The sequence below is a fragment of the Cibotium barometz genome, chromosome 65 (assembly GCF_041138505.1).
Source record: "Cibotium barometz isolate CiBa-2024 chromosome 65, ASM4113850v1, whole genome shotgun sequence".
Lineage (NCBI taxonomy): Eukaryota > Viridiplantae > Streptophyta > Polypodiopsida > Cyatheales > Cibotiaceae > Cibotium > Cibotium barometz.
The window spans coordinates 16,223,300-16,250,203 of NC_141110.1; the positions used below are offsets into that span (position 1 = coordinate 16,223,300).

General features: G+C 44.3%; 1 protein-coding gene and 1 pseudogene across 1 annotated transcript in view; both read right to left on the reverse strand.

Moving 5' to 3' along the window:
- Positions 1-284: 284 nt before the first annotated feature.
- The window catches only part of ABCB27 (transporter associated with antigen processing protein 2), an 83,880-nt gene continuing 57,260 nt past the window's right edge, over positions 285-26,904 (reverse strand). The window contains exons 12-17 of the mRNA XM_086797457.1: positions 2,459-2,537; positions 1,546-1,611; positions 1,356-1,463; positions 1,093-1,197; positions 804-1,001; positions 285-711 (exon numbers count right to left, since the gene is read on the reverse strand). Of these exons, the coding sequence (XP_086653583.1) occupies positions 469-711; positions 804-1,001; positions 1,093-1,197; positions 1,356-1,463; positions 1,546-1,611; positions 2,459-2,537 (799 nt within the window). The 3' untranslated portion in view covers positions 285-468. The remainder of the gene's footprint in view (positions 712-803; positions 1,002-1,092; positions 1,198-1,355; positions 1,464-1,545; positions 1,612-2,458; positions 2,538-26,904) is intronic.
- LOC147602964 (uncharacterized) lies at positions 12,710-13,603 on the reverse strand (annotated as a pseudogene).

Here is a 26,904-nt window from a genome sequence, read left to right on the forward strand (position 1 = left end):
CTTTCTCTCAAATCTCACGGCAGCTTAGGCCTCCCACACCTAATGCACTCATGCGAGCAGATCCTGCAACATAGGAAGACCCCACAAAACGCACAGCTGGTCTGGAAAGGCTGATATTTGCTTCATCTTAGTTGTACAGGAAGAGGATTCATGTCATCTTAATCCTTGCTAATTGATTCCTAAGGCTTGTTTGCACCAGTCACCCACACGCAACGTCCATATCATGGTACATAATCGTTACGTGCACTGATAAAAGTTACATCTAGAAGCTTTAGGAAGTAGAATTTGTGTGAACTGTGTGGGACTGCCAGGTTTAAAGCTTGTATTCATTAAGAAAAAAGTATGCTCCAGGAATCACTCTTGCAGCAGAAACTTTTAAAGGAATTCTATTAGAGAGCCGTATGCTCCTCACATTTATGAACACTAGGACTTCAACCCATATTTGAAGGCATGACTTTCGTTCAGTCACTATGATTGCTCTGAAAGTGCATCAGCATCAGCTTTAACAGAACTATCCCTGCTCGGGCCTTGCAGCTGCCTTTTTACCAAAGCTGCATAAATGCCATTTCTTTCAAGCAGCTCATCATGAGTACCTATTTCAGCAATACGGCCACCATTAACCACTGCCACAGTATCAGCACTCTTAACAGTTGAGAGACGATGTGCAATAACAAGTACAGTTCTTCCTTTCATCAAACGGTCCATTGCATCCTGTCCACATGGGTTAGAATCAAGTGCGAATGGGTTAGAATTAAGTCAGTAACTTTGTTGGTGGGAGGATATAATTGAAAAGAAATTCCTACCTGCACCAGAAATTCGCTCTCTGCATCTAGTGCGCTTGTAGCTTCATCCAGGAGGAGAATGCGAGGATCCATGAGAAGCGCCCTAGCTATTGCTATGCGCTGTTTCTGACCTCCCGAAAGTCTGATACCACGCTCACCAACATAGGTTTCATACCCTTCACGGAAGTTGGATACAAATTCGTGTGCATTGGCCATGACCTGCAGCATTTTTTTCATATATACATTTATCCTTACACTTCAAGATGTCGTAAACAAATCGACATGATCTTCTGAGTAATGCAGTACTTACAGCTGCTCTTTCTATGTCACTAGCAGTCACTCCTCTGACCCCGTAAGAGATGTTGTCTGCTATCGAGCAATTGAACAATACAGGCTCTTGACTAACAATGCTGATCTGTGTCAAATGTAACCACGACTGGAGAAGATGATCTAACAGAAATGATAGGGCTTTCCTCCTTACAACAAGTCATGTTTTATACCATACAGTTTTTTCTATAATATTAAAACAAAAACTTTCCAAGGGACATCTAAAAGAATGTGCTTGGTCAACACCTTCTCATGCAGGTGCTGATGAGATACTTCCTGCAATGATACTCCATTCAGAAGTATTCTCCCCCTTTTCGGATCATAGAATCTTTCTAGCAAGTTTGCAATTGTTGTCTGCATTTGAGGATTGCACATCATGTTAGTAAAGTTATGATGAGTGTTTTCGTGTTGTAGATTGGTAAGACGATGTGATTACCTTTCCACCTCCACTAGGGCCAACAAGTGCAACTTTTGCTCCTGGATTCAGTTTGAGGGAAACACCCTACAGTAAATGGATTGTAAGTATTAAGTAGCAGGACGATAAGAGCCATCTTACAGTAAATAAAAACTTATTAGATAGTATGATGATCAGATGAGAACTGCTGAATCTCATGTAGCTTTTTTGTATGGGCTACGAGACTCATTTGAGAGCTATCACTGCTGGTCGTAGACAAGAGAAAATGTCTTCTTTTGTTTGGACAGCCCCCTCACATCTACTTTAGCCATTCTCTTATTCATGCCATCTTCTTTGATTGCATTGAGTGGCAATGATCTGGACCAGAGCACCAGGATATAGGAGTGACTGGAAGAGAGGTATTTGTGAGCAGCATGGGCTTTAAGACCTAGGCTAGGACCTGGACACACGCATAAACGCAATCTAGCATAAGAAGCATTAAAAGCACATAGCACACAGACCTCCAGAATAGGTACCTTCACGTTTAGAGGGTTTGCATGAGAGACATCAGCAAAGTAAGTAAAGTGGCATTTCAGAGAAAAATTGAGATAAAAGGACCACAAGGGTTGTACAAAAATTAAAAACAGGCCAGCATTCCAGGGTATAGGTGGAAGCAACAGGCCTGAAACCAGGCTTAGTGAGGGAAGCAAGAAAGCAGTCGGTGAAGCACCTTGGGAATATGAAGAGAAGCAGTGGAAAGATTCCTAACGATGGCCAGGTAAGAACAGCACAAACAAAGGACAAAGCAGTCCAAAGTAAGTGTGGGTGTACGGAAGTCTCTCTCCTTTTTCCAACTTTAAATCCAGTGATGAGAACTTCTGGAAGGGAGCTTCCTCCTTTTAAAAAATTAAAAATAAAGGAGCGTGAATATTAACATAGACAATTGTTTCAATACCTGAAGCACCCAATCATTAGGTCGTGAGGGATATGCAAACCAGACATCATCCAGCTCCATTCCCCCCTTATCTGCTTCACTGCCATATGAAGAATTACATAGAAGAGTTAGAATCACATAATTTTCCAACATGGATGTTAAGTAGTACGTTACAAGAAGTTTAGTCTGAACCATACTAATAGATGGGAGTTTCAGAAAGAGTTCATGTGGCATGCTAAGTGGAAGCATGCTGATTATGTGCTGCAATTAACGCTAATGATTAAGCACAAATGAACATGAACAGGGATAAGGGAAAAGATTAACCTAATTCCACTATATATATTAACTAAACGAATTAATATTTACAATGATGATCTGAACTAGATCTGGACTCTTGAATGCTGTATGCTAAACTAGTGATGCATGTGACCTGACTGTACTTGCTGCTCCAAGCTGTACATGACTGAAATCTGTTGTGCCAGGGTGCCAGCTGCTGATCGAGGTTTTTCTCTCTGGGTACTTGGCAATGCAGGTATGATTGAATGCTGAGATCTAACCCTAGCCCTGCTATTTATAGGCTCATAACCGCTCATTGATCTGCTGTCTCTCACCTCCTGGAGTCACCTTGGACCATGCCCACCAGATACAGCGCACTCAATGTCCACGGGCCCAGGTCGGCGACAGCTCTCCACACAGCAGCTCCAGACTGGGGAGATTTTCCAGAGATATAGGGACACCCCCCCACTGAGGGTGGACTTGGCGAGTCTCTCAGCAATCATAGACTCACCTATGTTGGATATTTTGGATGGATGAGGATGATGATAACACACCCATATTGTATGAGTTTTTTTCATTTGGTAGTCTTTTTCCATGGCCCAATACCCGGAATCGTGCCAACTTTTTTGAGTGCACATTTCTCAGAGGCGCTTTGAAGGAAAGGAAGACGGCACACACCCAAGGATGACCTTGTTAGAGCAGAAAATTACGCACCACCATGGTTGTTATGCAAGCAACTTTGGCGGGTCTGGTGACAGCAGGGGGAGATGGGACAGATTTGGTTGCACCCTCTTTTACTCCAGAGCCCTACACGGGGGAGAAAAAATAGAGGACTTAGGAGACAGTTGACTCTTGGTTCCACAAGTGGGGTATACATTTTGAGCTCTACCCTTTCCCTGAGGGTAGCAGGATACAAATGGTACAAGGGTTCCTGACAAGAAAGGCCCTTACTTGGTGGAAAGTGTTACGCATAAAACCCATGACGTGGGTAGATTTTGAGCAGGTTTTCCGAGAAGAGTTCCTGCAGGCTGAGGATGAGTACGATATTATCTCCAAGTTTAAATATTTTGAAATGAAGAATATGCCTTTAAACACATTTGCAAAGTTTCGAGAGTTACAAGCTTGGGCAATTCACATGGACCCCATCACTATTCTTGGATTCTTTGTGGATGAATTGCATAATGAATATCACCTCCAGATCAGGAATAATCAAAGCAAGACATTGGATGATGCTATCTGATATGCTAAGATTTATGATGAGACCATGGCTAAGAAATAGCCAAAGAAACCCGAACAACCCTCTTCGACACCACTCAAGATCCTAACATAAACGAAAGTTTAAGCATGGCAAGGATTCTCAGACTCCAAGAGAAACCCAAAGTCAACCCGAGACTTCGGGAGACCCCAATTCAAAGAAGGTGAAGAAAGCAAAGTAGACATGGCAAAGAAAGCGGAGGAGACACTCTAGTACATTAAGGAGGGACGGCGGCAAACGAGCTCCGATTGAGGAGCTCTCTTCGCGGGAGTGGAGCTTAAGGGAAATATTTTTCGGACCGAAAACGCGTTTCGGGCGCGTCTGAACCTCCGTTTTTCAGTTCGCAGGCGTTCACAAGCACTACGGGTAAGTTTCGATTCTCTCCAGAATTCTATTTTTGGTACTGCAGGAAGGGCGATTGGTTATGCAAACACTGTGTGTACTGCAAAGAGATCTTACAGGTGCTATTAGGTGTATGTATGCAAGTTGAGGTCACTGGTTGTGACAGTTTGGGTGTAGCATAGTACCGCTACAAAGAATACAACAGTTTGTGCAGATCAAACAAGAGTGTTGTTTTTGGTGAGTTTGTGTTGAAGACAAGATGTCAACCAGATTGTTGCAAAGAAGCTTGACAAAAACAACTTCCATGCTTGGAGGTTTAGATTAACAAAGAGAGCCCTCTTTGCGGGAGCGGAGCTTTTGGACAACATTTTTCAAGCCGAAAATTAGACCTCCGTTTTTTAGTTCGTAGGCATTCACGAGCACTGCGGGTAAGTTTTGATTCTATGCAAAATTCTATTTTTGGTACTGTAAGAAGAGCGATTGGTTGTGCAGACACTGTGTGGCGTAGCATAGTACCACTGCAAAGAATCCAGTAGTTTGTGCAGGTCAAACAAGAGTGCTGTTTTTGGTGAGTTCATGTTTCAGACAAGATGTCAAATGATAAAATTAACCAAATTGTTGCAGAGAAGCTTGACAAAAACAACTTCCATGCTTGGAGGTTTAGATTGACAAATTTTCTGATAGGAAAAGGCTATTGGGACTACATTGAAGATAAACATGAAGAGGCACGAACATGAGGAGGTACCAGAGATACCGGAGATTAATCCAACTGCTGCAAATGTAAAAGAATACAAGGATTGGAATCAAGGAGCAAGAAAAGTCATGTATTGACTTCCTATTAGCATACAAGACACCATGATTGGGCATACACAGGATGTCAAGTCACCCAAGGAGGCATAGGACACCTTGGTGAAGCTGTATGAAACTAATACCAAGGCACGAAAGATTTAGTTGAAGAATGGGCTTCATATCATGGAGAAGAAAAACATGTCTCTGAATGATTATGCCATAAAGATCAAGGGCATTGTGGAATCCCTTACATCTATTGGTGTTTCTGTTACAACCATAGGTTTCTGTAACGCCAGAGGAAAAGTTTACCGGCAAGAAACCCGATTTATCTCACTTGAAAGTTTTTGGATGTATTGCATATGTGCATGTGCCAAACAAGTTGCATACTAAGCTGGATCCAAAGGCAAAAAAATGTGTGTTTATTGGGTGTTCCCTTGAGCAAAAGGGATATAGATGTTATAATCCTGCTACACGTGAATTGAGGGTAAGCAAGGATGTATTTGATGAGATGAGTAGCTGGTATGCTGATGAAAAAGATGTTGGGGCTGATGTAAGTGGAAATGTGGTTGCACAGAATGCAAGTCAATAATCACAGTCATTGAGTGGACCAGGAGAGTCCTCATGCAGCGGTTCTGTTGATAGACCATGGAGTGGCAGGCTGCATCATAATACCAATCCTGAAATGTAGTTGGTACATCACATAAAGGCAAAGAGAAAGTGGTTGAGCCCCTTGGTATGCCTGAAATTTCTACAAGGCATTCTCTTGTTGATGGAGAGTCTAGTGGCTCGGAGATGAGCCTTGACGAGGAGCTTGGGACTCCAACAATGAGAACACCTGGTCTAAAGAAGGCTTTGGAAGCCAGGAATGCAAAGTTACCAAGATCTGGAAGAGTCAAAAACCCTGTGCAGAGGTTGACTTACACGATGGTTATGTGGCACATCACTATGCTTACATGGCAAAAGTTGTGCAGGTTGTAGAGCCCACATGTTTTGATGAGGCTATTGGAAATGTGTATTGGGAGAAAGCTACGGATAAGGAGATTGATGCATTGTATGAAAATGAGACTTACGATTTGGTGCCATTGCTTGAAGGCAAGAAAGCTATTGGATGTAAGTGGGTGTATAAGGTGAAACATAACTGTGATAGTAGAATAACTAGGTACAAGGCTAGATTGGTAGCCTAAGGATATGCGCAGACACATCGGATTGATTATGAGGAGACGTTTGCCCCAGTTGCAAAGATGGCAACTATGAGAGCTATGATTGCAGTGGCTGCCATAGTAGCAACAGAACGGGAACGGGAACGGAACGAAAGCCCCATCAAGGGAACGGGAACGGGCCACAAGGGGAACGAGAACGAGGGGGAACGGTAAGGGGGAACGAAAGAGAAAGAGGGGGAAAAGAAAGTAGCCTTACTGCCTTGCCTTAGAAAGTAGGAGTCAAAGTCTAAAGAGACTCGAGAGAGGAGCCCACTCGTGACTCATAGCTGTCAAGTACGCACGCCGCATGGGCCTAGGAAATATGCGGGCAGGCGACAATAGGGTACGTCTTTCAAGGATATCCACAGGCGGCTCGCAACAACAGGTTCACTTTTTCTCTCCTTTTTTTTTTCTTGGCCAAACATAAAAAACGTTCCCCAAAGGGGGAACGGCAGCCAAACGCTCCATGAAACCGTTCCCCCACGTTCCCCCACGTTCCCCTGGCCATTCCCATGCCAAATCGTTTCCCCATGCACGCTCCACCCGGTTTAGGCATCTCAGCCTTGGGGGAACGCGTTCCACCGTTCCCAAGGGGTGGAAATGGCGTTCCCCTGCTACTATGGTAGCTGCAGCCAAAGGCTAGTTCTTACATCAGATGGATGTAAAAAATGCATTCTTGCATAGTGACTTACAAGAAGAAGTGTATATGGATCAGCCACCTGGTTTTGAGAATACAGGTCACCCAGAGTATGTATGTAAGCTTCGTAAGGTCTTGTATGGACTGAAGCAAGCTCCACGAGCATGGCATGACAAGATTGCTGAGTATCTTGTCACTATTGGTTTTCATATGGCAGATACAGATCACTCTTTGTACGTGTGCAAGAGTGATAAGGATATTGTGATCATCACCATCTATGTAGATGATCTTATTGTTGGGGATACCAACTTGGAAGAGATTGAGCATGTGAAAAGTCTTCTCAAAAAGAGTGTGCAAGAGTGATAAGGGTATTGTGATCATCACCATCTATATAGATGATCTTATTGTTGGGGATACCAACTTGGAAGAGATTGAGCATGTGAAAAGTCTTCTCAAAAAGAAGTTTGAGATAAAGGATTTGGGAGATTTGTGCTACTTTTTTTAGCATTGAGGTCATTCGTACACCTGATGGTATTTGGTTGTCATAGAGACGGTATGTATTGGACATGTTGTCCAAGTATGGAATGGCTGGTTGTAAGCCAATCTCGGTGCCATTAGATCAAAATAGCAAGTTCAATGCGGATGCACGTTATGTATTGGAGGATCCCACTATGTACAGGAAGATTGTGGGGAGTTTGATCTATGTTACAATCAGCAGACCAGATTTAAGTTACAATGTTGGCTTAGAGAGCCAGTTTATGTAGGTTCTGCGCAAACCACATCTTAACAGTGTGCGATGCACACTTCGGTATTTAAGGGCCACTGTTGATTATGCATTGTTTAATGCAACAGGTGTACCATTGGAGCTATATGGATACACAGATGCAGATTAGGCAGGTAGCTCTCAGACGAGATCTACCAGTGGATTTATGTTTTCATTGGGGAGTGCTGTTGTGACATGGAGCAGCAAGAAGCAGCCCACAGTTGTCTTGTCGAGTACAGAGGAGCTATGGTGACAGTGTGTGAGGTAGCTTGGTTACGCAAGCTACTTGCTGATTTGGGATTATATATGGAGAGAAAGGTTGTTATATATTGTGACAATCTTCGCAGTATACAGTTGGCCAGGAACCCAATTTTCCATGCCCAGACAAAACACATTGAGGTACACTACCACTTCATCAGGGGGAGAGTCTTGGCAGGCGACATCAATTTGGTCTACGTCAGCACATAGGATTAGGTCGCTGATTCATGAAGGCCTTGGGAGCTGAGAAGCTCCGCAGATTTCGAGATATGCTTGGAGTTCACGAGTTGGAGTTGAGTTTAAGGGGGAGTGTTGAGATGTCAAGCTCAACATGAGCTGACACTCACGAGGCGCCTGCGTGACCATTTGACATTTACATCACTCGCGGGTTTGGTAGCTGGCACTGACATATCTTCGCCAGATTTTCTACAGCTGGACTACACTGACTAGTCCACACCTATCCAATCCACTTTAGCGTGTTCACATTATGGACCGCTTGTATACACTCTAGTATGTGTGTTAGTCACTTTATCTCCTTTGTAGACCTCTTTTGTTGAAGAAGAAGAACAACAATTTTCAATCTCTCACCTTGTGTGTTCTCTTCTAGGATTTGTGAGAGTAGAGCTCAAGCTCCCTTCTCCCCTGCATCATATTCCCTCACATTAAAGAACTTAAAGGTATGACAACCTCTGTTGGATGCTCTATCAGGGATCGCTACCCTAGATAGAGTGAATATTCTTAGGGATCGTGACCTTGGATGAGAATACTCTGATGATTTGTCTACTTGATAGTTCTATAACTGGAACCGACTCTAAGGATTCGGGTGCTACCAGACTTTCCGAGTGAGGGAAGTGAGATTTGTTGAGGTTGGGTGATCTGTCGATTTTTTCCGCGAGATATGGAGTTCACAATGAGGCTTTAGAGACAAAGAATCCATTTGGATTGTTTCCGATGGGTTTGATTGTGAGCAGGACTTCAAAGACAGAGAGCTCGATTGGGAATTGTCTTTGATTAATGATCGTTAGGAGGATATCTAATAGCTCAATCTCGGGGTCAGAGTTCTAGTGAGACTTTCTCAAATGGCTTTACACGAGAGCGAAGGCTTGAAGTGGGGAAGCATGTTATGTACCTCGACACTAATATATGGATTAGGGACTAGTTCAGTGGGGGTAGGGGCGGCATGATTAGGGATTAATAGTATGATACTTGACTAGGGTTTCCTGAATTGATAAAACAAGCTTATGGCCTTTTATAGTGAGTTAGTTATTTATGGCGTAGCCATCACTATATAAGTGAGAGCTTGGGTTATTATGAGACCCACTTGTGGGGATGCACCACTGGTGGTCTCGCTTGGACCAAGAGAGCAGACATGCTCATGCCGTGCACATGGCAGGTACATAGGTTGCTATGTCGAAGGCCATCGGGCTGACTTCAGTGGTATGGAACGCCAGAGTTAGACATGGTTTTCAGCCGTGTTTAGGGAGATTCAGTGAAGGACTTTACAACATCCCCCTCTTCCAATACACCGCCAGATTGGGCCGTGACAACCATCTCCAGGAGCTTGATGGCATTCCCATGGCCTCTTCTTGGTGGCAATCCCAAGGCATCCTCTCATCGTTTCCTCTCTAACTTTTGGAAGCGATTATGAGAGTTTTCGGCTGCAGAAGATGACTCTTCCTATGACTTCTACTAGCCCAATGTAGCCTCATGGTTGGCACTTGGCTTGTTATTGTCGGATGCCTTGCTTTGTGTATGTTGATGGGGGGCCCATTGAAGTCTCAAGAGACATTAGCTTTTGGATTTCTCAAAGGCGCAACCGATCACTTCTGAGCCCGGCACCCTCTATTTTGCCGCATGGGGGCCAATGGCCTAGGCAACACTATCCGCAGCGGCACTTCACTAGGAAGACGATGGCACTAGCCCAACCCTTCAGCTTTTACTTCTAGCTTTTGATTAACCCTGCCTTCGCAGTGTGCGCACCCCAATGGACTCCAGGACCCAGGTGTGCCAAAGATGGGAGCTCATCATCAGTGTCTATGCCTAGCACATTTGGTGTGCCAAATGCTGCGAGGTAATTGATGGATATAACACTCCTCCTACGGAGACCATCCGACACATCTGGACGAACATCGTACACTCCTTTCTAGGCAGATGAAAACGCCACATAGGCAATCACATGAAAACCCATTTTGTCCCTACGAAATACGAAACGCACAAAACAAACGAAATGTTTCAAAACAAAACAAAACGAAACACTCCCAATTTGAGACTTTTAGAAAAAACCTTATTCTTCTCCTTCGCCCTCACTTTATTCTCCTCTACATCTTAGATCTTTTTTTTTAACCCATAAAAACGAAAAAGGTGAAATAGACAAAACAACAAACCAGACGAAACATTTCTTGTGACTATGTGTAACAATCCTCAAATTTGACTTCTTGGTCAATTTTATCTAATTTCACACCCGATTGTTGAAATTTCTTACAAGTATTTCACTAGCTCTTCAACTTCTCACTTTCCCCCAATTTTAAATCCGAATTGTCATACTTTCAACCTTAATGGTTGATACACCATTTTGCAAATTCGACTTCTTGGACAATTTTCCCTAATTTCGCACCCGATTGTTGAAAGTTCCTTGAAGTGTTCCACTAACTTTTCAATTTCTCACCTTCTTCCAATTTATAAATCCCAATTTCATACTTCAACCTCAATTGCACCAAAAAAAAAAAGATACTTTTATTAAGTATGAAAAAAACATACAACAATCACAGCTATAAGCCGGAAAAGAATAGAATCGCCCCAATATGTAAGGTGATTTCAACCACTGCGGAGCATCACGATGCCATGTAAGACCTGTGGTACTAGAGGAGAAAAAGATGCCATGGTCCCACTCCCGCATAAATATCACGCGCTTCGCCTACGCCGAACGAGAGGACCCTTGAATGCGAGCCCAAGTAGCAATAAGAGTATGGATGATATCACCCCATATAGTACTAATGCACTGAGACCCAAAAAACTAGACACCCTCAATAGCCTCCGTGCATCTAGCTCTCCAGATCTGCCATGTTGTAATACTAGCAACAATCTCCCAACTAGTGTCAATCCACTATCTGGGGGGTGTATAATCAGAGTGAGAAACATCCTGCAATAAACCATGCTGGGCAATACCTCTACGAATGAAAATAGCAGAATCTGTACCACTACCCTCATAAAAAAGCTGCTGACCGAACTGCGAGAGCCAAGCAACCCTCACGGTCTTCTATTTTTCCAACAGGTGTCGTGACAGATTCCCCGATCCTAGCAATGGTTTGATGGCTGAAATTTCAGTTGTATGACTCCAATTGCACCAAATTTCACACCCAATCATTTATAATTTTCTACTTTCTCCCGATTTATAAACCCCGATTTCATACTTTCAATCTCTCTCTCATATAATTTCACACCCAATTGTTGAAATTTTCTACGCTCACTTTTTCCCAGCTTGATTTGACAAGTGTCATTTCGAAACCTCTTTGTTTCGTCCATAGAGAGATGAAACTAAATGAAATCAATGAATGAAACGACTAAACCGATGAAACGTTTCTTTTAACTATGCACATAGGCGACTCCAATAGGATGTAGCAGCAATGTGCACTACATTTCTACTCATGCAAAACCAGGGCCTATTCTTCACTGTAGGATTGGACCACCCAACTTAGCACTACAAGCAGCCAGTGTTTCTTTTCCCTCCCCCTCCCCCTCCCCCAATGTAGCCTCTCTCCTAGAGGAGCCGACCAGAGAGGGAGTTCCCCCTCTTATCTTCCAGTAGGATGCAGCAGCGGTGTGCACTACATTTCTACTCACGCAAAACCAGGGCCTATTTTTCACTGTGGGATTGGACCACCCAACTTGGCACTTGTCACAACAAGGGGACGCAGAGCGATAAATAGACCAACACTTACAATTTCAGACAGAGCATGATAACAAAGTGGAAGAATAATACAATACACCGCACTGAGCCAGAATGGCCGGCCCCCCATAGGATCTTCTTTATTGAACGAGAAGCTTTTACAATAACCAAGGTAAGGGTGTAAACAACACCAGATCTTTCCACAAATACTTAAGAGAAAACAACTTAGCTACAAATAGCTGAGAAACAATCACCAAAGAGAAGCCCCTAAAGCAGGCCTCAAATCAGCTCTTGGGCTTCACATGTGTGGACTAGTGATGTACAGATGCAGGCACACACGAATGGTTCTCAGCATCAGTTCGGCCAGCATCAGCAGAGGAGGAGGATGCTGCATTGCTACTGAACCCTCTACGTCCAGCATATGCAGGAGATGGAGTGCAGTATGGCTAATACTCCTCAGTACGGCCTGCGCAAGAAGAGGAGAGGTGAGCTACTGTACTCCCCTGTATAGTCTGCGCGAGTGAGAGGTAGAGTTGTATGCTGTTTGGCCAGCGCAACAGCAAGGAAGAAAAGGGCTGCCCGACTGTTGCCTCAGTACGGTCGCAAGAAAGAAAGAAATCTGTATTAATGTCTACTAGAGGCCAAACTCGACCGATGAGACAAATCAATGTACAACTGTCAATGTCCTCTGGGTGTCCAGTGGACATTGACAGTTGTACATTGATTTGTCTCATAGGTCAAAATGAACATGAAATAAACTATGAAAGTACTGAGCTAGTGGGGGGGGGGGTGGATGGAGCACCACTACTAGAGGCTCAGTATGCAACCTATATGTGTAGGGTATACAAGAATGCAATGTAGATCTCTCTAGCTCCAACCAGTACCATAATGGGGGTGTAATATGTGATACATAGGCGATGGCGAGGCAAAAATCCCTCGAAGCATGATCTCTGGGTGTGAGTGTAATTGAGCTAGCCACTCCTGGATATGGTGCTAATATCGAGCCCGTATCTCTGTGATCTCCCTCTGTTGTATTCTGGGAGTCTGGTAGCCTGGTGCTCTTGGTCTCCGTCTGGCTCAGAGGTCTGCAGCGCGCTAAAGTGTAACCCCCGCCTGTGTCAGGGTAGGCACTGGGATAGATCTTTGGAAGAAATCAGTGAGCTGCAGCTGTCGCCCACCTCTCCCTGTGGTATGAGTCCGTATCAGTGCCTCTCTGTGGCGCTGTGTCTCTAGCAAGAACTGGCCAAATCTGCGCTGGTCTGTGGATTCCATGATCTGGCGGAGTGAGGGATGTCCACTGAAGATGGTGGTGTATCTCTCTCTAATGTCACTATATGCTCTGCATCTGCATACATAATGCTCCTCACTCTCAACCTCCTCCTGGCATAGTCTGCATTTCCTCTCTGCTCTGGGGATCCGTGCTACCCTAGCTGCCTCAATCTCAAGCTAGTGTGATGACACTCTGAGCTGGCCAGTCGCCACTCGGGCACTGAGAGGCATGTACACATCCATATATCCGGGTCGCTGAATGAATCCATCCACTGAGATACTCATAAACTGATCTCTATAGTATAGCATCTTTGGCGGTAGAGGCTAACTGGGTGTAATCCAAGTCTCCTGAGTTAATCGCTGCCATAAATCCTGTCGAAGGACTCTGTTCCTCCCACTATGAGAGAACTGGATGTGTGGTGCATGTATATCATACTGGAAAGGTGGCAGGTGATCTATGTCGAGACCATGCTGAGTGAGCCACTGTATCATCTGTGAATACCATCATCTCCTATCTCCATTGACTGTAAGCAACCTGGACGCCTCAAAAGCTCTATGTGAGTCAATCATATGGCATATCTCTGATCCTCTGTATGAAACAGATCGTCTGGAAAAGGGCCTCTACTAGCATAGGAGGTGCGGCAAACTCGCTCGGACAATGTCACGTGGGACGGAGGGTTTGCTGCGGACCATCCGTGAGAGCATGAGAATCTGAGGCCTCTCTATCTGAGACCATGTGGAGGTTGCGAGCCCACGTGCCCATACTGCTGCAGCATACATCAAAGCAGGGGCGACTAGTGTGTCAAACAACCACCCCTTCGTGCAGGGCTCCTGGAAGTGTGTCTGGTGACATTGTCTCTCTAGCATGGCCAGAGCTGCATACCCACCCTCGTGTGAGTCTATCCCTGGCTGCCTGTGCCATAGTAAATCTTCATGGCAGAGTCGCAAATGTAATCCCCAAGTACACATATGAGTCTACCACCTCTACCTGTCCTCCTGCTACTGTGAAGATGGCCTGTCTCGTCGAACCGGCCTTGAGGTGTGGAAAATCATGACCTTGGTTTTCCCAAGGTTCATTGTAAGTCCTCTTTGTGTGCAGAAGTCATCGAGTGCATGGAGATGTTGCTATAGTCCCATCCGCGACTCAGAGATCAAAATAATATCTTCTGCATATAGCATAATGTGGACTGTGGTACCTGAGATGTCTACCCCGTCCCCACCACCGTGAACAATGAAGTCAGCCACCTCATCAATGTATAGCCCAAATAGTGTAGGAGAGAGTGGGCATCCTTGCTTCACACCTATGGTGCTAGCAATAACATCAGATAGCCCCCCAGGGCATCGTATGCACCCAAGGACCTGCTCATATAAAGCATAGATGCATCATGCCCCAAACCATCTCTGATGGGATCCCCAATGACTGGAGGCGCTGGAAGAGTCTCCCGTGGCACCATGCAAAAATCCACAAAGCAGCAGTATAATCTCCTCTCCCGCACCCTAGCCTAATCAATCAGACATCTCAGAGTGAATATATGGTCAATAGTGGAGAAAGCTCGTCGGAATCCAGCCTGCCCTAGTGCTCGCAGTCCCTCCTTCTCTGCATATGAGATCAACTCTGCCTCGAGCACTGCGCCATAAAGTTTGGCCAATGTATGGCCAATCATGATAGTCCTATAGTTGTTGGGGTCTAGCATGTCTCCCGCTTTGTGGAGAGGCACGATGGTGTGCACTCAGCTGGTAGGCCCTCCACTAGTGCCCTATTAAAGAGGTGAGCAACAAAGGGTGCCAGTGTGTCAGCTGCATAAATAAGATGCTCACTCTGTATACCTGTGTGGTCAGCCGATCTCCCATGCTGTAACCGGCGGATATCTCTCTCTACCATTGAGGTAGTAAAGAAAGTAGCGGGGCTCCTGCGGCTGTGGTATGGGCGGTTGCTGAGGGATACGGTAGAGGCTCTTTGCATGTGTGTGCCATGTGTGTGGATCCTCAATCAGGGTATGAGGGCAAGGCTCTCTCATCCTGCGCCATGCAGTGGCTGTATCTCTGCTCATGAGTAGGTGGTATATATCCCTGTTGGCTGCAGCTCCTGTACGGTTGCTCTGAGAGAAATGAAATGAAATGATATATTAACATCTCTAAAAGGCCATGATGGCCTATGAGACCAAAACTGAGAGTACATCTGAAGTTGGTGACTCATCAAAGAGAACAACCAAATGGAACTGAAAAGTACAATAAACTGACTATCTTACAGTTATAAGAACTGTAAGTAAGACTCCTAGATGATACTGAGTAGAAAATATTGAAAAATGTAGATATATCAAGTAGATCCATGTATGCGGATCAGTTGAAGTGTTGCCCTCTCCTCAGATCAAAATCTATCCGACTTGCTGAGAAATCTGCCCGACTTGCTGAAGAAATAGGCGCATGCTTTTTGAGAGAGAGCTCACCCCTTTTAATGAACTCGATTAGCCATATTTGCAATGCTTTTTCCCTTTTTACCAAAATAGCTTAGCTTTTGCCTAAAATATCAACTTGGTGCTTTTTCCAGACTTGTAGACCAAGTTTTGAAGTAGTTGTCTCCTTTTTGTCCACCTGTCCACGCTCAAGGTAATAATATGTCCACCCTGGTATTAATGTGTGTGAACACACTAACTCATGAACCTTAGAAGCCTCTTGGATGAATAAAATTCATGCTACTTTTGCTCCAAAACCATCTTTCAGGCCAAATTTTGTCGGTGAAAGCTCCAACTTTCTTCTGTGGAAAGATCCCTGTTCACACCTTGGTTCCACCTAGTGTATAAAACACTAGTCGGGACAGGTGAGGGAACCAAATGGTGACAGTTGTCCGCAATTGTATAAACCTGATACCACTGAGATATCCTTCAAGAATAGCAGATGAACTGCCAATCCATAATATTTCAGCCATAAATCTGGATCCACGATCCGAAGTCAGATACGGGCACAAGAGCCAACCATATCAAAAAACAAACTATTTCCATATCCTGAGTAAACAACTCTGATAATAACCAGACACAGGCACAAGTGTCCCAAAAATCCATAATTCCATAAACTGGATAATAACTAGACACAGGCACAAGAGCCAACTGTCCCAAATATCCATAAATCCATAAGTAGCTTTAAGTACCTACAAAAATCAAGAAGCAACATACATAGCCACAAAACATCTTGCCATGCCATTAGACTGCATAAAGGCACCACCCCTATGATCCATACGCATGCCCAAGACAAACATGTTTCACGTATCCATAGGGTTCACCAGGGCAACGACCCTTCCATGAAACCATAGATGCTCGCCATGGTTTCCCCTTCCACGAGGCTTCACTCACCAGGATCACCGACTCTTGCATGAGTTCATAGGGTCACCAACTCGAAATTAGTCACTAGGATCGCAAACCCTTCCATGAGTTCATGAAATACTTACTGGACAGAGTCACCAACTCTTCCATGATCCCATGAGATACATATAGCGAGAAATCAGTCACCAACTCTTCTCACTAAGTGGAGTCACCAACTCCTCTCACTGGACAGAGTCACCAACTCTTCCATGAGTTCAAATACTCACTAGAGTCACCAACTCTTCCATGAGTGCAGTATATCATAAGATATTAATAAATCGCAGGCATAGAGATCCTGGGTCTCCATAAACGTGTCTGCGATAGATAGTTTTACAGGCATTTCGGTCGCCAAAAGAAATCCATAAGATATCCAATAAATCCATTGTAACCACAGTATACTCATAGTCTAGAATAAGCTAGTCTATGTTATTGATAAATAATTCATAGTTTTGTAACCGCATATGCGACATATTCTAGCGACCCATACCACCAAAATACTCCCCATATGAGATCCTTAACAATTCTAGCATCCCATACTGCTAGAAGCCTCCAATACACAAGACCAAAACCATAAACTATGGTGTGTGAACACACTAACTCACGAACCTTATAAGCCTCCTGGATCAATAAAATTCATGCTGCTTTTGCTCAGAAACCATCTTTCAGGCCAAATTTTGTCGGTGAAAGCTCCAGTTTTCTTCTGTGGAAAGATCCTTGTTCACACCTTGGTTCCACCTAGTGTATAACTGGTCGAGACGGGTGAGGGAACCAAATGGTGGCAGCACTACAAGCCGCCGGTGTGGCTTTTCCCTCCCTCCCCCAATGTAGCCTCTCTCCTAGAGCAACTGACCAGAGAGGGAGTTCCTGTCATGTGCACAGTGTGTATCTACCGTGTGCTACACGCACGCAAGACTAGTTTCGAGGCTTGGGGAAGCTTGGAGCTAGGCAGGCTGATTGACGAGCTAAGTTAGGGATATGCTAACGAGCCGGCACCCAAGTATGGACGGGCGGGCGTCCAAGTGTGGACGCCCGATGACCGGCCAAGAGCCTATAAAAGGGTGGCCAAGGTTAGTTATTGGGATATAGAGAGTCTCGCGAGTTTGTGAGAGCTCTATGGTCTTGGAGCCTGGATCTAGTGCAGACGTGCACCTGCTTTATGCAGCCGAGGCCGGCAGCAATCTCGAGGCCCGCGGGGGCAGCTTCGTGGCGGTATGGGACGTCGCGAGGAGGAGATTGGTCAGTACGTCAACCTAGTTAGCTCAGCTCGTGGCTCGGTGGGGACAACCAAGACTGTGGGCTTGCCCACGGCTGTCATGGTTGGGATGTGCATACTGCTGTTTTCAGATTCAGTATGTGTTTTTCTTCATCAAAGAAACCCATGTTGATGGGAGGTGGTAGTCTAAGTAGGGTTGTTTGCTTTGCAAAGAAGAGGCATGATTCGTTGTGCAGTCGCATGAACGTAGGGAGAGAAAACAGGAAAAAGCAAGTTTGCTTTTCGCGAATCAGAGAGAGCACGTTTGTGAGAAGGTGGACATGCTGGCGGGTTTGCACGCTGGCAGGTGTTGGAGTCGGGCTAACGGGGCAGCTACAGTCGGGCAAGCGCCTAGGGCTATATAGCCAGGCAGCCAAGCCTACGCAGCCTAGCGCAGGCGCCCAGGCCCACGTGGCCTTGTGGCCACGCCTACACGGGATGTCGCAGGCGCAGGATGGCGAGAAGGCACCGGATGTCAGCAGGTGCCGACAGGCGAGCAGGCGCCGGCAGGAAAGCTAGCGTCGGCAGCTCTTGACGTCAACAGACAGCACGCCGGCGGCTAATCCAGGAAGAAAGAAAAAAAAACAAGCAAAGCACTCGTTTTTTTTTTTGCTTTTGTTTTTTTTTTGTTTAAATTTTTTTTTTAAGTTTAAAAACCCCTCCTCTAAGGTTTCAAGGTGTTTTATTTTTTTTTTTAAGAAAATAGAATATATATATCCATATATGTATATATATATATATATATATATATATATATCACCCAAAAAAAAAAAAGCAAAAGCTAAAGATAGCTTTTGGAGATTTTTAGCTTTTGGGGCTATCTTTATAAACCCCCTTAAGTGGGCTTCTTGCCACACATCTCTCAAGTTTTCAAGCTCTCAAGCTCTCAAGTTCACTGGCACTTTTATTGTGCAAAGATCGAATTTTCTCTCCACTTACCCTCTTTACGATGTCGACCCAAGAATCGGAGTTGGAGCCCCTTGTGGAACGCGAAGGCTTGCCGGCTATGGAAGGTACCGATGCCGATCTTTTTGACGATTTTGTGTCAAAATCAGATTTCCAAGAGTTCAAAGTAGCTCTCGAAGCTTCTTCGTCGGAACGTCAGGCACAAATCGCAGCCCAGATGCAAGCTTTGCAAAACTCCATTGCTCTCTTGACCACTACCCTCTCTACTCTATCGGGTATGGATACCTTGGCTTCTGCTTTAGGCCCCAACATTATTCCGGAACCGTTCGGGGGCGAGCAAAAGCAGCGCACCAAGGAGATCGTGGACACGTGGCTACATAAGTGGCAAGTTCACTTTCAGTTTCATCCATATGATGATGGAAAGAAGATCCAGTTAGCAACAGGTTTCTTGTCCGGCAAAGCTTTGCTTTGGTGGAAGGAACTCAACCCTAAGCCAACGACTTGGGCACAAATCGAAGACGTCTTCAAGAAAGAATTCCTCAAGAAAGAGGATGATTATGATGTTGTTGCCCGGTTTTCAGCTTTGACCATGACCTCACAGCACCTCACTTATGAGGTCTACCTCCAGAAGTTTAGAGACTTGCAGATGAAAGCTACAAAGATGGATCCCACTACTCTTTTGGGGTTTTTCGTAGCTGGTTTACCAGACTCATACCGTTTACAGGTTAAAAATAACAAATGTAAAACATTGGATGAGGCCATTCATTCAGCTCATATCTATGATGATACAATGGTCTCTTCTAAGTCGAAACCCGTTACCAAGAAGGGGAACAAGCATAAAAGAAAGTTCTCCGCACCTATGGCTAACACGACTGAAGGCAAGTCTTCGGACCAACCTTCGAAGAATTCAGGTTCGACACCAGCGAAGAAGAAACGACTCCTTAGGGCTTTAAAGCTCAAGAAGGAAGGATGTTGTTTTATCTGCGAAGAAAAAGGACACATGCGTAACGAGTGCCCAAAGCAAAAGGGTACCAAGACAAACGCAGGACCCAAGCCAAAGGCAGCTAACCAGTTGTCTTTGACAGGTACGTCAATTACTGTACTTTCTCGCCCTAGTACTTGTTCTGATTGTCTATTCAATTCTAAAGTATTTGGCTTGCATGATCTTCTCCGAGTTTATGGAGAAGTGAATGGCCATAAGATTCACATTCTTCTAAACCCTGGCAGCTCACACAACTTTGTTAACTACAAACTTGTGCAGAAATTGAGTCTTGATACGACACCCACCGATCATACCTATGAGGTACGCCTACCTACGGGAAGGCAAGTATGGGATCGAAAGGTGGAGATGCTTCCAATCCAGATTCAGGACTACGAAGATACTCTGGAATGCTATGTTATGCTTTAAGACTCTTCAAGTCCAGATAGATTGGTCTAGTCATATTTTTTCTTTTCAGCATAGGGACACCAAGTATAGTATTTTAGGTGATTGTATTCATCCCTCTCAGGGACCTCTTGTAAATACAATTGATTTTGGAAATATAATGGATTCTTCTTTGTATACCGCTTTCCATTGTGTATTGATTCCACTTTCTTCCTTTCTCATCCCTTCCTTGGATGTAAATGAATTAAGTGTGTTTGAAAGCAAAGAATTACAGAAGATACTTGATTCGTTTCAAGACGTATTTCCTAAGGAACTGCATCGGGTTTACCACCTGAATGGACAGTAGATCATCGTATTGACTTGATCCCTGGTGCTCATCCTGTCAGTATTCCACCTTACAGGATGAGCCAAGCTGAGGAAGATGAGTTGGCTAAACAACTCAAAGATTATTTGAGGATGGGCCAGATCCGTCCCAGTAAATCACCTTGGGGTGCACCTATGTTGCTTAGGAGAAAGAAGGACAACACCTGGAGAATGTGTATAGATTACAAGAGATTGAACAAGCTGACCATTAAGAACCGTTATCCTCTCCCTAGATCAGATGACCTGATTGACCGGTTAGCAGGAGCGAAATATTTCACGAAGATAGATTTACGTACTGGCTACCACCAGATACGTATTCATGAAAGGCATGTCAAAAGAACCGCCTTTCGGACTAGGTATAGCCATTACGAGTTTCTCGTATTACCTTTTGGGTTAACCAATGCTCCAGCCACTTTCCAGCAAATGATGAACGATCTTTTTCGTGAACATTTGGGAAAATTTGTGGTGGTGTTCCTGGATGATATTTTGCTATATAGTCGTACTCTTGAGGATCATGTCAGACACCTCACGATTGTCTTATCTATTTTAAGACAGAATCGACTATATGCTAAGTTAAGTAAATGTGAGTTCTTTATGACCGACATCATTTACTTGGGACACAAGATCACTAGAGATGGATTGAGCATTGACTATGACCGAGTTCAAAAGGTTCTGGACTGGCCTATACCGCGAACAGTGAAACAACTTCGTTCTTTTCTCGGTTTTGTAGTTTTTCTTTGGAAATCTGTACCCTCAGCTCACACTACCGATGACCGACTTATTGAAAGGTCGTGGACGTAAGTCAAATCAGCCTATCACTTGGAATAACGATTTGGATATGGCCTTCAGACTTTTGAAAGATAAAGTCAAGGAAGCACCTATCTTAGCATTACCCGATCCTAGTCGGCCTTATGTTCTTGAAACTAGGGCTGCTCTATTTCAAGATGGTAGACCGGTTGCTTTTGAAAGTAAAAAGCTAGACGACACTCAATCTCGTTGGCCAACCCTTGAGAAGGAGCTTTATGCTGTGATTCATGCTCTCAAGGTTTGGAGACATTATTTATATGGTTCCAAGTTTGTGGTATTGACTGATCATCAATCAATCAAGTATGTGTGTGATGCGGATGATTTGAGAGGAAGGAAAGCTCGTTGGGCGGAGTTAATGCAAGATTTTGATTTTGAGATCCGTTATCGTGAAGGGTCCATGAATAGTGTTGCAGATGCGCTTAGTCGAATTAGAGAGGTGAATACTTTGTCGTTCAGCGAGATTTCTACTGACTTATTTCAGTCATTGAGAGGGCTTTTTTGGTCCATTTTGGCAGAAGATCCAGGACGGGAGCTCATTGATTGACCAAGACTCGATGACTGAGCAGTCTACCATTCAGGCTGCACGAGGCCAGTGGATGATTCGGAATGGTTTACTATTCCGTAATGACAAAATTTGTGTACCACAGATCCCGGACATTAGGTCCAAGATTCTTAAGGAGTGTCACGACGCCCCTTCTGCTGGACACCCTGGGGTACACAAGACACTATCGTTAGTGAAACACACTTTTTATTGGCCAAAGATGAAAGGGTATGTAGAAGATTATGTTCTCAAGTGTCAAATTTGTCAGGCAAATAAAGCTGAACGCTTTCGACAGGCTGGGTTGTTGCATCCTTTGCAAATCCCAAGTAATAAATGGGACAGTATTTCCATGGATTTTATTACCGGATTGCCAAGAACACATCAAGGCCGGACCATTCGTGTTACATGACGGATTGGTTCAGTTGCATATGAATTGGATTTCCCTTCTCATGTGAAAGTTCATCCTGTATTTCATGTCAGTAGACTTAAGGAAGTACTGGGTGGGACAAATCAGTTAGTTACTCCTCAAGAAATCATAGATGTCGAGGACATGACATTTGTTTCCACTAACCTGAAAGGATTCTTGGATTTCGTGAAAGAAGATTGCGTAATACACTTATCACGGAATACAAGATCAAGTGGAAGGATCGTGTTGAGGAGGCCGCTACATGGGAGACATTGACTACTCTTCAGAGAGATTACCCTGGCTTTTAAGTGAGCTCAGGAGTGAGCTCTTAGAGGTAGGGTAGTATGTCATGTGCACAGTGTGTATCTACCGTGTGCTACATGCACGCAAGACTAGTTTCGAGGCTTGGGGAAGCTTGGAGCTAGGCAGGCTGATTGACGAGCTGAGTTAGGGATATACTAACGAGCGGGCACCCAAGTATGGACAGACGGGCGCCCAAGTGTGGACGCCCAATGACCGGCCAAGAGCCTATAAAAGAGTGGCCAAGGTTAGTTATTGGGATATAGAGAGTCTCGCGAGTTTGTGAGAGCTCTATGGTCTTGGAGCCTGGATCTAGTGCAGACGTGTTAATTGTGTGTTGGTACCCTTTCATTAGATGTTAATTGTCGTTTATAACTATTTGATCCTAGAGTCTCAGCCTTTGAGGATGAGCCAGCTAGGGGAGGACGAGATTGAATATCTCAAACAGATCACAAGGTATTCTCCCGAAGGGAACTCCATTAGGAAAAGAACTGTGGGATGTGTGGACTTGTGTGATTTGTTTCACCATTGATTCCAGAAGTTTACCCATAGGATGGACCACGACATGGAGTGGAGGTGTAGTGCACCAAGACTTAGTTGGGAATGGATTGATCACTCTGACCTGGCTTTACAAGTCTCAAGGAATTTTATATGCCGTGTATCCTAGTCATAGTTGTCAGGGACGATACCGTATGATTCGTACGATACGATACCGCAGGGAAAATACAGTATGATATAAATTGTTTTCTTATCGTACGATAAAATACGTTATTTTAAAAAAAATACTTATAGACTTAGGTATTTTCAATTTCGAGATATATAGTATTTTAAAAAGGAGAGAGACATCATAGTACAGAGGAAGCTCAAACAACCATAGACAAGCAAAAAGAAGACCATTACTCCCCAAAAAAAAAATTTTGGGAAAAAAAAATTGGAAAAAATATATATATAATTTTTTTTCAAAAAAAAAGCATACGCGTCGTACGGTGCTATATGGTATCGCACCATGCGGTATTTCGTGCGATATGCTTCCGTGCGTCACACAGAAACAGTTATGATCCTAGTGGTATGGGATGCTAGGATCTGCAATATGTAGAGTTTCTGTGTGTGTCTATATTTTCTTACATCTCCCAATCCTAGCAACCCATCCAAATCAGCCTTCTGATTTCCTTGTCAAAGTCTTGCGTAAACTTTGTCTCCGCAGGTAACTATCCCCAGCGGATAGAACATAGCATGACTAAGATGATTCCCTAAGAGGGCTATGTCGGGCCGATGGGCATTTCATTCGGTGTGGCAGTAGGTCCAAACGGGGAGCTCCATTGATTTAGACCAGGACTCAAGGATCATTCCACCTGTTGGAGTGGAAGATAGTCAGTACCACATTCGGAATTGTTTGTTGTTCTAGGATGGTATAGTCTGTACATTGGATTGTGTTGGGATTAGGAGAGGAATTCCTTATGATTGCTGCAACGCTCCTCCAGGAGATTCGATAGACTCGTGTTTTTTCAGATCATCCTCAGTCTAATGGGCAAATTGAGAGGGTGGGATTAGCTATTGGAGGTTATACTTTGTGCATATGGCTCCAGACGACCGTTTGTTGGGAGAGGTACATCCCTATGGTTGAGTTTGCCCATGGTACTACTGAGCATATGGTTCTGGCAATAGCTAGAATGTTTGGTAGGAGTTGGGTTAAAACTCGAATTCCCTGAGACTTTCATAGCTTGAAGGAGACACCTTAGTTTTAGGAGTCTCTCAAAGGGAGGTATGATATCCCCTAGGTACGAGGATTTACCAAATCTTCGAAAGGATGGGTATTATGGTGCAGCTAGCAAATATTTGCCTCGGTGATTTCAGGTTTCCAATTCCATGAGGAGTTGGAGGATTAAAGGATGATTTATATCCTTCAGGGAGCTGCTGAGAAGGCCCTGTTTTTTTGTCTTCTTTCCACGGTCATATGCTGGAGGTATAGCAGCTTCAGTTGAGCTGGTTCCTTGATACGTGGCTATGTGGATTTAATAGGTCATGGCCCGGTCAACAAAATCAATCAGCAAATTTGAACCTTATTATTAAGGTCTTGACTGTCCACAAGTTGGGCACCCATGATAGGCCCAAATGACCTACTGTCCACCCAGTTAATTGTAGCCCAACTTGCATGTATGGAGCTCAATGGTGCTTGTCGCAACCTACCAACCTACACCCCTCCTCCTTGCCAGTCTGGCTTGTCGTGCTACTGCCACACACTCTTATGAATTACGTGCCTTCTACCTGATCTGACATGATGTGTGTTGCTTCGTACATATGTACATACATCAACTCCAGGAGGGTTACATAACTATGCAGAAGACTGCTTCAAACTATCCAAGTCTACCCTAATGGCGATTAGCTTGACATGTCCCTGGACTATGCTCATAAGGGGGCAAGCATCACTAACCCAAAACTGGCACATAATGGTGATTTCTATGCCATGTGGCACCCAATTGCAAGATGCACATGGCATCCCCTTCTGCTTAGCGTGATAACAAGAGTCCACCTTCTGTTGAGTACCACCATCAACGCTGAGCACTCCTTGAAAAATACTCCTCGCTAAACTATTGCACAATTATTGTGGCAAAACTTTCATCAGCTGTATCAAAACTTGCACGATATGCATTCTCTTGTACCATCCTTCTCCATCTGCAGCAACTATGGAAGCCTTGGCTTGCTTCCCATTGGTGTTGTGAAACTTCCTTCTTCCCTCTGCCACTGGACTGAGCACAGCTCCATGATATCCATTGCTTCCTTGACCATCACTCCTGAGAGATACCATTGCATCCACTGTTCCTTCTTGTCGCAAACAATAGCTCTGGTCCCATTATTCCTTGCCGAGACCTCCTGCCTACTCCAGTCTCTAAATTACCCTTGTCTTGCACGTTTGTCTTCTGTTGAAATGAGGTCATGATGTCTTGGTCTTTGAAGCCTCCTAGATGCGCGTTCTCATGCTCTGTGCCTGATCTTTGAATCATCTGACTTAAATGGGGAGAGGAAGGGCCTATTTATAGGGATATCTACATCTTCGGTGATCAGCTTTCTGGCCTGCCCAACCTACTGTCTGGCCTGCATAACCTGCCCGGCGCATGTCGCAAGGTAGTATTGCAGCAATCCTCAACCAGAGAATCATTTAGTCACACTATGAGCGAGCGGCTACAAGCTGTAGAGCTATCTTCTAGAGTATACGAGAAAGACTTGTTGGCAGAAATTCATGCATTGAAGTTGAGAAAATGATTTTTTTTAGAGCCTAAATTTAAGTCGTGACGGTTCTTCAAAATTTGCAATAGAATGTATTTTCTTCCATGAGAGGTGGGCAAACTTCCTTTCTATGTTTCATTTTTAAGTTTTGCATACTTATGAAAGAAAGTTGTAGTTTCCAATACTCTGTCAACGCCACATGTACATGCACTATCAGTTGCCTATCATCAGGATAAGACATCTTATAATGTAGATGAGGCAGCCATACAATAAGGAACATGAGATCGGTATTATTCTGTTAGAGAAGTTTAGCAAGAGATGTGTTGTGTTGTACATGCATATTTCGATTTCGTCGTCTATGCGACCAGTATCTTAGTTTTAATTGAGTTTGAAATAAGCGCTTCTGCCAGACTCTGACACTCAAGGCCTTGGAAAGCTCAAACCCTATTATTGCATGTGCATCCCCAATCCTATTTGACATGCACCCCTCGGTTCCTTCATCAACTAGAGCTCAAAATGGCTGACAAAATCATTTCATCATTCGTATATTCCACAAAGGTATGGCACATGTATCCATGTTGGGGACAATGCATGTGACACATAAGCTTACTCTGAGCAAATGTGTAATTAGAAGCCAGACAATGTGGGCTTCAAGGCTGAAAACTGAAAAAAACCCTGAAGTTAAAACTACTATCATCATGAAGAGGTGAATGCTAATGATTTGACTGCTGGTTTTCTTATCAATCCAGGCTGCAACAAGCTGAAAGAAGGCTGGGTGGAGAGGCTTGGGCTGCAAATCAACAAAAACTTTAATGAAGAACAGAGGCTGGGGGAGCCAACACTGCACAAATTAGAGGCCTCAACAAAAACCTTAATGAAGAACAGAGGCTGGGGGAGCCTTCTTATAGCCCACACTGCACAAATTAGAGGCCTAAATGCTGGTCGGCTGCTTCACAACTATTACCTTTTTACAAGTAATGCTTTGCCCACCTGTTCAAACAGAATCCATCCAGCACGGCATTTGGAGATGCGTACAGGCTCAGTGAGTGTAACTGAAGATTGCATTTTTATGTCTCACATCAAGAGAAGGCCATACTAAGTCACTTGGTGTGGCTCATGTATATAGAATCCCATAAATTTCATAAAGAGCCCCAGCAGATTGCTCTTTGTTGCTTGTCCAAGAGCTTATACGCCTCCTTTGGCACTAGAGGACCAAATGCACTGAGGTATTAAGGGCACATTACATACACAGT